The 17,167-nt window shown below is 45.9% G+C and overlaps 1 protein-coding gene across 1 annotated transcript; it reads right to left on the bottom strand.

The window, feature by feature from the left end:
* Window positions 1-9,549: 9,549 nt before the first annotated feature.
* On the bottom strand, window positions 9,550-11,292 carry LOC133883964 (fasciclin-like arabinogalactan protein 4). Its single transcript, XM_062323377.1, has one exon. The coding sequence runs from the start codon at window positions 11,109-11,111 to the stop codon at window positions 9,822-9,824; it is 1,290 nt and encodes a 429-aa protein (XP_062179361.1). The 5' UTR covers window positions 11,112-11,292; the 3' UTR covers window positions 9,550-9,821.
* Between the last annotated feature and the right edge of the window lie 5,875 nt (window positions 11,293-17,167).

Consider the following 17,167-nt stretch of genomic DNA (forward strand, 5'->3'; position numbering starts at 1 on the left):
ATTCTTTTTTCTTAAGCTACTATATGCTACTGCTGCAACGAGGACTTAATTGATCAATATCTACAGATATGTAGTTTTATCTTAGTTTTGCAGCAAGATAATTCATCTAAATGTTGCCTATGTGAAGTCAGTGACTTCACTACACCGTGAGTATACATCAGATCTAGTGCTACAGTAATGCTACAGAAAATTGATACAGTATAATTGCTACAGTATCCTCATGAACAGGTATCATCATGTCACTGTACTCACCTCGTGAACTACTGTTCACCCTGACTTCACTCATCTGAATTCAGAGGAATTTGGTCCCTCCCTGTGTTGCCCGCACCCACATAGTGTCAGCGGCACCGCTATGCTCGTGCTCATCTGGCAACGAGCTTAGGGTTATTGGGATCTTTGCAGTGGCGTCACGACTACACAAGGGCCACCGAGATTCGCAGTTGTTCCCTTCTCGCATTGCTTGCCTCCTTTACGTCGCATCAGCTCCTCCCCTTGTCAGATTTGTCTCTTCCCCCGGATCTGGTCCGTAGCAAGCTACATGGCGGGGTGGTGGCTCTTTGGGTGCGCGTGTGCAAGGTGTTAGTGTCATTTCTTCTACGCGGTTGGTGGGTGGGTGGCTTCGGATGAAAGCCTTGCTTGAATTCTTACCGGTGCCAGCGACGCTCTCAGGCACCACTGTCCTCTTCGGAGGCATTGTCACGGTGCTCCCTCCCCCCAACCACCACCACGAGGTTTCTTGGGGTGGAAACTCAGTTCTAACTCTACGGATGGGCAACGACGACGTCTTCGACGTTGTGTTCTCTTTGGATGTGTAGTCTTGGAGATCTTTCCCCATGTGTTGGGTGGATGCTAGCTTGTGTTTTGCGTTGATCTGTTTGGTGGCGACATTGCCCACTGAAGACCTAGTTTAGCTAGGTAGTGACCAGATGGGTTAGATGTTAAAGTGGAGGTCATTCTGAGAGGACTTAGGTCTAGTCTAGCTAGGTCACATGCCCGTTGTGCTTGTGGTCTTGGTCTGGTTCTCCCTTTTTATCAAGCTTTGTACGATTTAGTTTTACTTCTCTTAATATGAGGCACTTTCTTTTTACTCACTCCGATCATAAATACAAGTCATTTGAGGTTTGTCCTAAGTCAAATATTTTTAGTTTTAATCATCGATAGTTAAAAATATACAAAGATTTACTACATAAGGTTAATACTACTAGATTCATCATGAAAAATAATTTTGTAATATATAACTCTTTCTATTTCTTTCTATATAATATAATATATTTTTTTTATAGAAATTGATGATCAAAGTTTTACCTTATAGACCGTATCAATATCGTAAACAACTTCAGGAACTATATGAAATGGCAGTGTTCACGCCTTGCATTAAAAAAGGGAAAAATGCAAACCCCCCTAAAAGTCACTTGGATTTTGAATTTCCCCCCAATAATTATTTTGTTGAAAAAACCCTCAAAGGTTTGGTTTTGTTGCAAACACACCCTCAAAAATTCAAAAAAAATTAAAACAAATCACAAAAAATTCTAAAAAAAAACTAGAGACAATTCTAACACATTTTGTGAATTTTTTTTTCAAAAATAATATCATTTACATCATATTTTATGGAGAGTAAGTTTGAGAAAAAAAGAAAAACGTGCAGCTCATTTATTAATTCAAGTTAAATGCATAGTTAATTGTTTACTAATCCAAAAATCACGAAAAAAATTCTTTCAGTCTCCTTACATGATCCTATATCTTCTAAAAATACATAAAATCTTGAAATAGTTATTATAACGTGCAAGATTGAGTAAATGTGTTGCAGATAGATTAATTCATAACTAATCCGTAACACCCAAAATTAGTGAAACCACTTTTATTAGTTTACTTAAACAATTATTTGTGTAGAAAAAATAATGGCAGACATGATAAAGTTAAAATAACATGAGTTAATAAATGAGCTGCACATTTTTCTTTTTTCTCTAAACTTCCTCTCCATAAAATATGATGCAAAGGATATTATTTTTGAAAAACAAATTTACAGAAGGTCTTAGAATTGTCTCTAGTTTTTTAAGAATATTTTTATGATTTTTTTTATTTTTTTGAATTTTAGGGTTTTTTCAACAAAGTCAAACTTTTAGATTTTTTTTGCAACAAAACAATTTTTGGGAAGTCAAAATCCAAATGACTTTTGAGGGATTTTTTTTTGCATTTTTCCCTTAAAAAAACAACAAGGTAACAAGCTTGTGTGTGAGAGTCTGAGAAATGGCAGTTGTCCTAGGTGAAGCCCCCCTCCCAATTTGGCAGAACTAACTGTGGATGCCCCCAGCCGAGGATGGGATCAAGAATTCCAGATGCCAATGCAGTAGAGTAGAGGCTAGAGAGGTCCAGCAGCTGCTGAGAGTAGTGCCCATTATACACAGAATGATCGAGCAATCAGTTGTTTCGGAGAAAAAAAATCTAAAAGTAGATATGTACTATCGTATTTTTCGAAATAGATAATATATTATTATATTTACAATTCTAACATACGTATTCGGTATTTTATTTATCAAAAACTATTTTTTACACGATTTACCGAATATGGCTCCCACCATTTTAAGCACACAAGATACCGAATATGGCACCGTGAATTATATTATGCACCTCATGTGTCAAAAATCAAGTGTATTCAATACATGAGGTGCCGAATATGCTCTATAATGTCATATTTGATACATCGTGTGCCGAATATGATCGGGATTACCCTGCGATTGCTTTCATCACCTCGTTGTCGCGTCACGTCATGTCGGTGGGTCACTTTTATGCTGTTGGTGCTTTCGACGCAGCTGGTTTGGATGGTGCTGAATTTTATGCTAATTGTGTCACATGCTGCCCGCTATAAAGCGATGAGTGAGGAGGAACAACAAAGGCAAGGAGCAGTAGAGACGAGCAGTGGCGCTCAGTTGAGGAGCTCGGGAGAGGAGGAGCAACAACGTAGGAAGAGGAGCAGCAGCACGAGATCCGTTATAGTAAGTACTTAGATTATATAGATAATTAGTACTTAGATTAGTAATAATAATTAGAATAAGTAGATTTAATCTATTCAATTACATTTGATAAATTATATCATGTTGATAAATTAGAGTACACGTAATTAATACTTAGATTAGTTATAGTAACTAGAGTAAGTAGATTGTTTAATCTATTTAATTATATTTGATATATTATATTAAGTTAATAAATTAGAGTACTTAAATTATATATGTAACAACGTATAAGCTTTGTACTCACGCAAGGTATTGGATGAGAATTTTGAAATAGGGGTGTACGTAAATATAATGTCATGACTAGTGCAAGGTGATGCAGAGACTAGCGTACAAGGATCAGAACAGCATGTGATACATGAAGAGGAGGGAGGATATGTCGGGGAGGGCAGTTTCGGTACAAAAGGAGCTAGAGTGGACCCTTCTGAGGTAGATGCGGAATGCATGGATGATGAAGCTGATAGTAGCGAGGATGAAGAAGCTGCTGACAACGATGATCCGGTGCCGATGATCCAGTACTTTCGTAGAGCTTGACTGCTAGATTGTGTCGTCATTGAGTATAATACCCTATCTAACTGGAGATACCAGAATAGCGACATCCATATCAGGCAATAGTTTCATAACAAAGAGAAGGTCATCCACTTTATTAGCAACTATACTGTAATCACAAGAAGGTACTACAAGTATGCCCAGTCTAACCCTAAAGAGCATATGGTCAGGTGTATCAAGAACCTTAATTGTCCATACTTCGTAAAGGCACATAAGCTAAAATATAATAATTATTTTGTACTCAGTAGACACACCCCATATACATGTAGCGAAGATGCTATTAGGAATGTGAGCCACACTATTGATATGGGGTTCATAGCCTAACTCCTCATCATCCTTATTGACACGGACATATGTTTATCGCAAAAATCCACTTTGGAGGAGGTGCAGACTAAGGTGGGTATGCTGATCAATTAACACACCGTCTGGCGAGCGAAGCAGAAGACGTTGAAGATGCTATTTAGAAGATTCTAAGAGTCTTACAACTATGCTCTGAGGTTGCTGCAGAAGATTGCCATGACGAACCCAGGGACTCAGTGGGCTATGGCGAATGAGGCAATCAAGCTGAAGGATGGGTCAGACAGCACCACTGACCGACAACTCATTAGGTTTTTCTGGTCCTTTGAACAGCGTATCGAAGCTTTCAGATATTGCAAGCCAGTTGTATGCATGGATATCATATTTATTAGCGGCAAATATCATGGTAACCTTATGATAGCGATGACGACGGATGCAAACAATTAGATCATTCCTCTCGTGTTTACAATTGTTGAGAGTGTGAACAATGATAGCTGATTGTGGTTCCTCACCTTAGTGAGGACACGTATCGTGACCAATAATGAACGCGTTTGTATCATCTCAGACCGCAACAAGGGTCTTCTGCATATCAGCACAAACTACTCCATTGCATGACCTGATTTAGAGAGAAGGTGGTGCATGCGATACTTGGGCACAAACATGTACACAAAGTACTACAACGAGGCTCTTGTAAAGAGTTTCAAAAGGTTGTGTCTTCAGAACCAGCAGACGAAGTTCAACGAGATATGAAGATAGTTAAATGAGACCACTCGCAAGACGATGGTAGAGCATGAAGCACAGGAGAACCATCTGGGGTCTCCCATTGTGTGCCACCATTGAGCTCACATTCTATAGAACGACAAACTACTTTCGAGACCGTGATATAATTGCTATGAAGTGCAGCACGCGGTTCGCACCTAAAGTGGAGGAAATCATATACAGAAGAAGGAACAAGGCATATTTTATCGGACTAGGATCTACGACCTGACCAACAATGAATTTAAGGTCATCTGCCGTCGCAGATATGCTTCAGAATATAGCACGAGAGACACCATGCTGCAATGTCAAATTAGGCCTCACAAGGTGAAATGCATATGCAATAAGCTAAAACTGCACCATATCTTATGCTCCCATGTCTTTACTGCTTGCAGGGAAAATAGCGACAACGACGGATCACGATACGTATCACCATACTTCATAATCGATACGTTGAAGAGCACATGGCTTACAAAGATGTGTTCCTTCAACATCGGTAGCAACTACAAAGCAATCGAGGGGCCTAAATGGGTACCTTATCCCTGAGTACGACATATGGATTCTGAAAGACCTAGAGCCACGAGATTGCAAGATGACATGGAAGCAACAAATTTGTTGACAGCCTACGCAAGTGCAAAATTTGCAAACCTGACCATGACAGGAGGACTTGCACAACCCGACAGTAAACTTTTAGATCACGATCGAGCTGTATTGTATTAGAGTTGTTGCAATTTAGTTTGAATTATGAAGTTAATCGCAAACATGATTTATATTTTAAATTGTTATTCACCTATTAGTTGTACTACCTATTTTATAATATATCGTAATGGTACTGTTATCATATACATGTTCATATAATATATTGTATGGTACTGACATCGTTGTTATTCACATAATAGTTGTTATCTTATATTAATTTTTTTATTAAACCATGAAGCTTGAAATCATTGTCATGCCTCACGGTCGTCTTCTCGAGCTTCTTCAGTTGTGGTACGATAAGAACCATATAGGAGGATGATTTTCATAGGACAACAGGTACAACGATTATATGTGCTTTTTAATTATCACGATAATTAGTTACTTACTCAGTACATGTATCGGATACTTTTGTAGTTAGTTCCATTGCGTACCAGGAGTGTGCACACAATTAAGGAGTTAGATCCTTGATTTCACGCGCTACTTGCACGAGTAGAACTACTACTGTTCGCTCTTATGATGGTCGAAGCTGCCATGGCGGGTGGCAGGACATCTCTCCCGCCGATTGAGACGTCATTGCTCATAGCTCTCGTGGACCGGTGTCGTCATGAGAAGCACATATTTCGCTTTTATTTTGGCGAGATGGTCGTAACATTGAGACGTGACCATACTGACTGGGCTATCGATCAGGGGCGCCCTGTTAGTAGTTTCACGACCGACAAATGAGCAGTTGAAGAGTTACATTCAGATTAGGTAATTATTTGTTATATAATACACTTTAAATGTTCTAGTGCTATTCATGCTTCACTAACCCTTTGCATTTTATAGGTTTGATGTGCAATATGACATGAAGGATATTGACCTCTCCGTATCCTAGATTCATAACCTGGCATCGTTCGGTCCATACCCACCGGATGCGGAGAGGCTACAGTTATGCAGCATTATGAGGTATACTTGTACATCCTACTATGAGGCATCATGTTCTCCAATACGACATACGATTATATCCTCCCTCATATTTTATGTTTAACTCGCCAGCTCGCGTTACAGCCTTATAAGCCGATATCTTATAGTTAGGGATCAGCTGTGCTAGCTGTTACGTATAAAGAATTGTGTGCCGCAACACAGCGATCAAAGAAGAAATATTCTATTTCAGGTTGCTTACACCTGTTACAGCTATAGAGTTGCGAGTACCTCCCGATTTGTCGACATTGGGTGAGCAAAAGCTACTATCCCATCCCTATCTCTGATTGCGTTACAGATAACATGAGACCTACGATAGGATATTGGTGAATTTATATAGGCTAAGATGAAGTTAAGAGCAAGATCATAGTAACTACTCCCGGGTAATCAATAATTTGGACGTCCTCAACGCCGATATCGTGAAGTGAGATCCATGACGTATGGCATGAGTGACCGAAATTGCGACTGGAGGTCTCATCGCATCCTCTTGTTCATGACATGAGTGACCGAAATTACGACTGGAGGTCTCATTGCATCCTCTTATTTGCGTGACTCACACTTATAGATGGTCATATGTTTCTTGTTATACATGAACAATGTGAAAGTATATTCTCTTGAACATGTACAGAGACAGTTTGGGTACCGACAGTTGTTTCCAGTAACTCTCCCACAAGACGTTGGACATACGCACGAGTAAATGTGTTATTGTACGTACTATTATCGTCTAAAAGTGATTCATGTTAAGAAATTATAATTATTTATGTCACGTACAGGAGGAGCGCAGGCATGCAGGACTGGTCATCCATTAATGCTAAACACATAAATAGGTGGACGGAGTCAGCCGCGGTAATTGTCATCGTTCATGCTGGACAATATGACGACATCATGTATTGAGAGTACCTTTCGTGGTACCGTTTGCGCACGTGTGTCAGCTTACTCAGCGAACTTATAGAGCTGGCCCCTAGACTATTCCCCGAGGATCGCGCCCGCTTTCGTCATGTTGTAGTAAATGATGTGGTAAGTGATACCAAGTACACTTAATTTTTAGTATATGAGGTGTCGAATATAGTCCATAGTGCCATATTCAATATCTCGTATACCAAAATGGTGAGATCGACCCATATTTGACACCTCTTGTATCGAAAAATAGTTTTCGGTAAATAAGGTGTTGAATACATATACTAGAATTGTAAATACAATAATATATTATCTATTTTAACAAATGCGGTCGTATATATTGTCTATTTTTAGATTTTACGCGTTATTTTGTGCCGTAAAATCACATCGCATCCAATCATACAAGTCTCAACCTTTAGACTAGTCCAATGGCTGTAGAAAGTAACTTATATCGAGGTTCACAAATTCGTTTAGATCCGAAAATCGATCTTCGACGATAACCGAAAATACGCAGTTACCGTGAAAACTGGTCAAAATTTGGTAAGAATTTAGAAAAATTCACTCGAGTAAATTTACAAAACCGAATCGACCAAACGGTAACCGATCGAATTTCATAGGTAGCCGACCGAATTGATAGATTTATTGATCGTTTTTTTCCTCGCATTTTCCGCATTGACCGCATTCACCGGTAACCGATCAAATTTCCCGATTTACAAAACACATTTCTCGGTAACCGATGAAGTTAAAAAAATAGCTCAACCTTATAAAATCAATAACTAATTCATCTGAGCTTCAAATCAAATAAAACAAATTTTATTGGTTTTCTTGTAACATAATCTACATGATAAAAGTATTTACACTCATAAAAAAGTTGAATATTTTTTTGTAAGGAAATGTATTTGCTGAACCCAATTAAATACATAGTTAACTATTTGTTAATAAAAAATTATGAAACCAATTTTATTAGTCTTATTACATGATCTATATCTCTTAAAAATAATAAACTCATAAAACAATTATTGTAATATGCAGGATTATGTAAATATATTGCAACTAGATTAATTCATAACTAACCCATCATACATCTAAAATTAGTTTACTTATATTATGCTTTACTAGTTTACTAATACTATTCTTTATGTAGGAAAAATAATGATAGATATAAAAAAGTTAATTATTCACTGTCTGCTCGTGAACTTTGTAAAAATTATGGTGAAATTAATAAAACTCTAAATGAAGTAAAACCAATTTTAAAGATATTCTTAAAATACACTTTACATAAAATATATATATTGACAAGTTAAGTTTTTCCTTAACATAAGTTAATAAATAAGCTGTATGTTTTAATTTTTTCCTTTTTCTCAAACTTCCTCTCTATACAATATGATGCAAACAACATTATTTTAAAAATAATTTACAAAAGATCTTTACTTATTAAAATTTTAATTCAAATTTAAAAACCAATCGTAATATAAAATCGATGCTGACCGATAAACTCGATAATCACAATTATCTACCAGTATCCGACAAATTTTCAAACCTTGCTTATACTCAAGAAAATCAGGAAACCTACACTAGCAATTCCGATGTGGCAAAAAGAAAAAGAGCATGGCTGTCCCATAGTGGTCGGTAACCGATCTGTGTGAACAGTACACTATGCGAACCCATCAACTTCTTATACACCGTAACTAAGTTTTACACATGTAAAATCAATCAAAAAGTATTAGATATCTAAATATTAAAGACAATTAATAAAAAATTAAATATATTTTTAAAATATATAGAAAAAATACTAGATGTATGGATATAAAAACCAAATAATAAGATATTAAATATATTTTGAGAAAGAGAAATGAGATTTAATTTTATATCATGATCTTTGATCAATTCAGATCTATTGTAACTCATAATTTTATAGCAGTAGAGATATAGATCAGAGGAGATCAAACGATCAGGCGGCTAATGATGGACCGACTCCGGACAGAAGGCAGGGAGAGACGGGTGCGATTTTCACCTGGCCTCCTCTGATATAGTCTAGAGCCGGAAATCCTGCCGGACGGTGACGTGGCGGGGCGACAAGAAGCAGACACGCGAGTTACAGAGGGGAGGGGGGCGTACGTCCGGCTGGCGAGGCGACGCAAGCGGAAGGCGATCGAATCTTCCAGGGCGCGCACTGACGGCAGCGTCCACACCCCCGCCCGCCAGCTCACTGCCAGCCACCCACCACCTCTCTGTCCCCTCACCCCCCGGTGCGCACTACGCGTCCTCCCACCTCCCAACCCCGGTTCCGATTCCAAGAAAATTCACAGGCAAAATTAAACGGAAGGAGCTTTAATGCAGCACCCCGCACTCAGTAAATAGCAGAGCAATGTTGGTTGCGATATAGAACAACTCGAACAAAAATAATGGAATGGATTTGATTGGATCGAATTTTTACAGGATGGTACTATTATTTCCCTTATCATGGCAAATAACCATTTTTTTCTTAAAAGGATGCTGCTCTTTTGCAGCTCAATCTTCTTCTCCTCTCCAGTGTTCAGATTCTACCAAAACCAAAAACAATGGCAATGGAAAAAGAAAAGGAAAACAAAAGGCAAAAACAAGGCAAAAATTGAGCATGAGAGCAATGGCAATGGGCTAGCTAACGACCGGATCTCATACCAGACGTAGTGGAAGTAGGAGTAGATACACCAATGCTATACACCACCACCCGATTGCCTGCGCCGGCGCCGGCGCCGATGCCGTGCCGTAGTCCTGCGCCCCGCCGCGCAGCGCGGGCGGGGAGGAGAGCTTCGTCGGCGGCGTCCGCGCGCTCTCGGAGGCCTCCGGTGGCGTGGCGACCGGCGGGGGCGAGGACGCGGCGGCGGCGGCGACGATGGAATCGTCGCCGTCGTCGGTCCGGGTGAACATCTCCTTGGGGAGGAGTACCTTGGAGACGGCGAAGACAGCGACGGGGTTCTGGTCGAAGACGGTCCGGGTGATGGTCGCCTGGACGACGCCCGTGTCGATGGCGACGGAGCCGTTGGTGCGGGTGATGTTGAGGGTGAAGCGGCCGGCGTTGCTGAACTCGGTGGCGAGGGTGGGCTGGAGGGGGTTCACGATGGACTCGAGCGAGCCCAGCGGATAGTAGGAGTGGAGCACATGGAAACGGAGCACCACGGCCTTGCGGGCGGCGGGGAGGGACTGGAGGCGGTCGCCGGCGGGGAGGCCCGCGAAGGCGTCGTCGGTGGGGGCGAACACCGTGATGCCGGCGCCGCGCTCGTCGGCCTCGAACTCGCCCGCGACGCCCGAGGCCTCGAGCATGGAGGCCGCCACGTTGAAGTCGCGCGCGTCGGCGAGGACGCGGGTGATGTTGACCGCGGCCGGGGGACGGGACTCGGAGGCCGCGAGGTCGAACCCGGACGGCACGATGAGGCCGTCCACGGCGAGCACGCTCAGGTTGTACGGCACCGCGGTGATGGCACCGAGGACGGTGGCGTTGGACCCCGGGAACGGCGCCGGCGAGCGGACGACGGCCAGAGAGGAGCCCGCGGTGGTGACGTTGACCGCGCCGAGGTCCGCTGGGGCACGGCCGGTCGTCTGGAACAGCGTGGTGACCAGCTTCCCGGAGGCCGGGAGGCGGTGGAGGTCAGCGGGGGCGAGGTACTCGAGGAGGACGTGGTAGCGGAGCACGTCGGCGAGGTCGGCCCCGTACGCGGCCGCGAACGCCGACGCCGACTGCGGGAGGTTGCCGTTCGGCACGGCGAGTAGCGTCAGCGACGACCGCCCGGCGAGCTCCGCGGCCACGGGGCTGGACGCCAGCAGCCGCGTGAAGTCGGCGAGGTCCGGGAACGCCGCGAGCACGGCCGTCACGTTAACCGCGACGGCCGCCGGCGCCGTGGCGAGCAGCGCGACAGCCGCCGCGAGGAAGACGAGGCGGGAGACGGGAGGGATCTGTCTCCGCATCTCGCCGCCACTGGAGCTGAGCGAGCACTCGAATGCGGGAGCGAGTGAGGTGGTGAAGCTTGAGATGCAGGGAGGTGAGCGGAAGGAACGAATATTATTTTGTTTTTGTCAGTTTAGCGCCTTTTTCCAAGAAAACAAATCCTGGATTTCTTAACTAATTTTACCTGGGATTGGGCTTTTGGGCTCGTTTGCAATGTTTTTGTGCTGTGCCGCCAGTGCGTCGTGATTGCGTTTTGAGGAAATAAATGGAGTGGGGGCCCTGGTGTGTGGCTTGGACTGTAGCATCGCTAGCTCCAGCGCAACAATGCAAAACTCCTGTCCGTGATACGATAACTTGCTACTGTTTAAAGACCTGTTTGACAGAGCTAGTACTATAAGACAATAAAGTTATTTAGATAAGTAATCTTATTTCTATTTTAATTAAAGACAGTGATTTAAACCATGCTATTTTAGCTTACAAACTCAAACTTTGATGTGGAGCTAGAAAGTGGAGCTCTGCCAAACAGTATCTTAAATAGTTGCAGTGTTCTCTCCTAAAAGGGTGAAGTTATTTAACAGGCGCTTGAAAACATACTTATCTTTAGTTGATGGATCTGAGCCATCCAATCATGATCGGACGGTCTACAGATCATCTTCAACCTCCAACCCCATCCATCTCTGCACGTTCCTCTTACAGATATGCTCGTCCATATCCGTCCTTCTTCATTTGTCTTCAGCGGCGCTCCCATCGTTTGATCCGCCAATATCACTGAGCCGTATACTTACCTTCCCAACCCAGTATTGACCCATCCAGCGATGCTCCACCACCTGCGGCTAGCGGCATCCCCGCTCTTGCACCCGCATCCTCCTCCAGACCGGCCTACTACCTATCGATCTCCCTCTAAGCCCCGATAGCAGACAAACCCCTGCCGGAAAGCTACCACCGCCAACTCTGCTGTGTGTGGCGCACTGTGTTGCATGGAAGGTGTAACACCTTGTGTTTAGCATATTGTATAATTACAGAATTAGCTCCAAATTAAAACTTTTTGAGGATAATTAAGTAAGCAAGTACATGTATGGGGATGTGTATGTATGCCAGTACATACACCTTCACACATGTTGGAGGTATGGAGTTGACTAGTTGTTCCAAAGTTTACCAGTGCAAATTCTAGCAAGATCACTGCATTGGGTTGACTGTCATGCATTATTGGATTTTATGATTCTTTGTGTGGAGGTTTGAAGTGAATGTCTCTCAACTCAAACCTACTCTTAGATTCTGGTCAGCTCAAAAATCAATTTCAAATTCAAATCCTCTTTAAACCAGATATCAAAAATGAATCAACTTCAATTTAATTGAAGTTGATCTTAATCCAAAGTCAGGATTCCAAATTCAAAAATTGCCAAATTGAATTCTTTCAAACTTCATGTTTGTTTCTCTCTTTCTTTTTCTCTTCTCTCTTTACTTCTCTAATTTTCCCCATGCGCCGGTTTCTTTTCCTTTCTTCTCCCTTAGCCCACATCGGCCTCTCTTCTTTTCCTTGGCGCGGCCCATACCGTCTCCCAGCCCATTCGGCCGCCCCGCCCTTCCTATCCCCACGCCTGGGCCGTCTTTCGGCCCAGCCCGCCGCGCGTCTCGGCCGCTGGCACGCCTGCGCACGAAGGCGTCCGCGCCTGTGTACGCTTTCCTCTCAGCCGTTCGCCGCGACGCGCGTCATCCAGCCGCCCGACCAAGTGCCTCCTCTCTCCTCTCTCCTTTCTCCCGCCGCCAGTGAGGACGCCGCTTACCGCCGTCCTTCACTTCCTTGAGCTACCGCTCTCTCTTCTCTCTCCCCCTCCCTCTCACAGCGCCACTCGCCCATGCCCTGCCGCGGAGACTTCTGCGCCCGCACCCATACCGAAGCAGCGCGAAGCTGCCAAGCCGCGCGCCTCGCTGCCCTCCACGCCGCTCGCCGCCGTACTCACCGGGCCAGCACAATGCGCCGTGTGCTCGCGCCATTGCCGCTGCCCCGCTCCCCTCCGGCTATAAATATGAGCCTCTAGCTCCCCTTTTTTTTCCCCTTTTTCGCCCCCCACCGTACCTCATCCACACCGCCGCCCAAATCACCGCCGCCTCCGTCTCAATCTACGCCACCGTCGTTCGCCGATTAGTCGACACCGCCGACGGGCTGTCAAGGAGTATTGGAGGTCGGACGCCGTTCCCGTGCCGCCTCCCGTTCGTCAGAAACCGACGCAAGCCGTCCGCGAAGAGGAGCCCGCAAGCGTTGCCACCGCTCTTCGCAACTCGCCGCCGGCTGTCGTCTCGTCCCTGCCGTTCCGGTGAGCCCCTTGCCCCCTAGGATCCCCCTAGGCTAGTTAGTGGGAGTTCCGAGCCCTTTAGAGGCTATTAGTCGCGCGCCGCCGAGCATTTTTCTCCCGCCGCAGCGTCTGGTCGCCGCCGGCGCGTGCCTGCGTCGTATGTGTGTTCTCTAGCCATCGTGCCAAGGTCTTCGGGACCCAGAGCCCTGTTTTCTTGCAGGAAGAACGCCTCCCCATGCAGGGGAGGTGCTGCCAAATTTTGCCGCGCCACCGCTTCCCCCTCCGGCACTGATCTGACACCGCCGCCGCCGCTCACCGTCGTCGTCGTGCTGTCAGTCGAGTTCGTCGTGCCGCGTAGTGCCCCGGTGTCTAGCTCTCACGGCGAAACCCTAGCAGAGACTCGTCGACGGCGAGCTTCTCCGTGCCATGCAGTCGTAGCCCTCGCCGCCGACGCCAAATCCCCTCCCCTCCGCCTCACGCTGCGCGCGTGCGCCGTGGGCTGCCCTGTCGCGCACCCCCGCTTGACCCACCGGCCGGCCAGTCGGCCAGGCCGGCCTGTACCGCAAATGGGCCATGTCCCCTGGGCCGGCCCAGGTTCAAGAGGCCATAGGCCGCCGGCCCGATGACTCTGTAGGCCGCACTGTGCGGGCCCATTACTGTAGATCTGAGCCCGGCCTAGGCCCAGGCCCGGCCCATCCAGGCCCGGATGGAGCCCAAGTGGGCCCCACCTGGTCACTGTTCATATGGGCCCCTTTCACTGTTCAGTGGGCCTCACCTATGAATAGTGTATTTTTCATATTTTCCTGAATTAAATCTTTCAGGAGCCGTAACTTCTCCGTTCTGGCTCCGATTTCGGCGTTTCCTTCGCCGAAATTCCTTAAAAATCAAGATCTACTCATTGGCCAACTTGTGTTGTCTGTTAGGGCTTGTTTGGCTTTTCAATTGGTGTTAATCGGTTCTTCTTTAGTTTAGCCGTATTGATCGTAGTTGTGAATTACAGAGGAGCAAGAGCAGGAACAAGGACAATTGTTTTGCGAGATCTGTGCTGGGATTATTCGGGCTGAGGAGGATCCTGACTTTGACCAAAATCAAGAGGAAAACTCCGGAGAAGGCAAGTCCTATTTTCCTTGATCATATTGAACCTATGTTTTCCGATCATCTACATGCTCAACTAAAACTGGGAATACTACTGCAGGTGCTATGTATTATGCTTTTGCAATTGTTTGTAGTAGTTAATCCTATCAACACTTGCCATGCCATAACTAACTTCACCCAGAATACATATCACCCTAGGATTACCTATTGTTATCTATATTAACGATGGAAGACGTCTTGATATCTAGCATGCTTAGGATTGAATACGTCTCCTCAGAGGCGTCGCTTTTAAACTGCATCTCCTCGGAGATGATAAATTACCATTATCCAGTATTAAAGTCATGCCATGAATCTTGATGGATATGAATTCTGTGATAGATGTGAGATCCTTGATGGTGTGTGGGTTATGGTGGGAGATGTGTGAAAACTGGTGAAAACTGTTTTGGCGGGGGCAGGTAGAGTAGTCCTCTGTGGGAGGGGATGCTCTTGGGGGCATGTGGTATTGTGGGAATACTCGTGCTGGGAGATGCCTACCCCGGCCGCTTAAGGACCGAGTCATTGCGGCCCGTCTAGCCTAGCCACTACGTACAACCATGCGTCCTGTATGGGCAGAACTTGACTTTCCTTTCACTGGACTGGGTCGGACATCATACCAGGAGGCTGAGAGCAACGAGCAGGCAAGTACTATCCTGTCCCGCGTGGTTGGAGGTTTCTAGTACCGGCCAAGGCTTAAAAAGGGATGCTGGCCTTCGGAAGCATGCAGCTCTGGTACTTGGGCGTGTCTCGTGGAAAAGCCCGGCAGGAAAGGTGTTATGGAGGGTCTCGGTATGATTCGCTCCCCTGCATGCAACAGTGGGAGGCTGAGCATATCGCGTGGGTAAAGTTGTACAATCTCTGCAGAGTGTAAAACTATTCGAATAGCCGTGTCCACGGTTATGGACATGCGAAAGCAGCAATCACGTTGACTAGACTCAGGGTGCGTGTGTCTTGATGAGTGAGTGGGTGGACTAGATGTCCGTATGGTGATGTATCCTGGCTCGATATCGCCAGAGGCTGTGTGGTACTAGGTGTGCACCAGATGTGGTAAAAAGGGACTGAGGAGTGAGGTATAGCCCCTCCCAGGACCGAAAACTCCCAGATAAAACTTGTTACTGGTTTTGAACTATTAAAACAGTTTTAAAGTTAATCATTGATGATACAACTGAATACCTGCATAAATTGCTTTACGCTAAAACTATTCCGTAAAGCCTTATCCTTGAAATACTTCATTATGCATCTATCAAACCCTTGAAAGTAGTATAGGGCTTGCTGAGTACCTTTTGTACTCACTCTTGTTGTCATTTAGATGAAGAAGATAATGCCGACCTTGCCGGGGGCGAAGCCGGAAATGAAGAGTAGTCTAAGTATCGTGTTCGCACCCTCGCTGCTTGTGGCTTGGGTCCTTTTTCGATGTGCTTTTCATGAAGGCCGCTAGGCCATATTTGTAAGGGACAATATGGTTTGTAACTTAAAGTACACTGTACGTTAATGTATTGTACGAAGTTTGACTGTGATACTACAACTGTTGTACTGTGCGTATCAGCTACGTAATCCAGGGACTGATACAGGAGGCACAGGAGATCCCGGCAACGTGGGTCTTACAGAAGGGAAGAGAGCCTGTCAGTGAATCAGGAACCAGGGGTCCCCGAATCCCGAGGCTAGACCAGTAGGTTGCCACGTGGCGACCTCCCGCGGGGATGATCTCCCCGAAGTGCGAGAAGACTAAGTCTCGGGAGGGGGCGCTCGGGGCAATGAACGGTGGTCCCCGAGTACCCGAGTTCCCCGATGTTCTGCGAAGACCAAGTGCTGGGAAGAGAGTGCTCGGGGTCATGAACAGTGGCCCCCGAGCACTCGGTTCCCCGAGGATTAAGAGAGGGCGTTTCTGGGAGAGAGTGCTCGGGGATGTGAACAGTGACCCCCGAGCACTCGGTTCCCCGACGGCCCAAGAAGTCCTTCGCCGGTGGACCCCACAGGGGTCCAACGGTGAGGTGTCAGTCGGTGAAAGGCCCGATGCCGCATTTAAGAGGGCGCGTGGCCTGTCACTTCCAACTGCTCCTGCCACACTCGGCGTCAGTCCCTGCCACATTCTAGTAGAAGGGCGTGGGAACATTTAATGCGCGGGTCCCATCCCGCGTCATCCGGCGTGCCTCGGGATAGCATCGCAAGGCCCAAGGCGCCCCGCCTGCCGCCCCGCTGTGTCAGGCGAACAAGACCGGGCGGGCACGCCGGGCTGCTCTGTGGCTGCCCGGTGGGACCTCTCCGCGGCGCCCGTTACCAACGCCATCATGACGACCGAGACCGGGTGGGGGGCGCGTTTTCAACCCCACCGTCACTTCGCGCAGCAGCCCATAATGACTGCTTTTCCATTTATGGTGCCTTGGAACTCGTGCCCTCCCTTTCGGGGCACGCTACCCGCCGGCGAGTATTTAAGAGAGCCGGTGGGCACGGACAAAGACAGACTCGAATCCACATTCTAAAAGGTCGAATCCAGCTCTCCAACTCTCGGACGAAAACCGAAGACAGAAGAACACTCAGTACAAGCACAAAAGCTGAGACCACCGAAGAACAAGGAGCCCGAAGCTCTAGGATAGACAAATATTCTTGTAACCAGCAACATCCCTGAGGGACATTCTCAGGGCATTTATAGC

Source organism: Phragmites australis, chromosome 11, assembly GCF_958298935.1.
Source record: "Phragmites australis chromosome 11, lpPhrAust1.1, whole genome shotgun sequence".
In the NCBI taxonomy this organism is placed as follows: Eukaryota; Viridiplantae; Streptophyta; class Magnoliopsida; order Poales; family Poaceae; genus Phragmites; species Phragmites australis.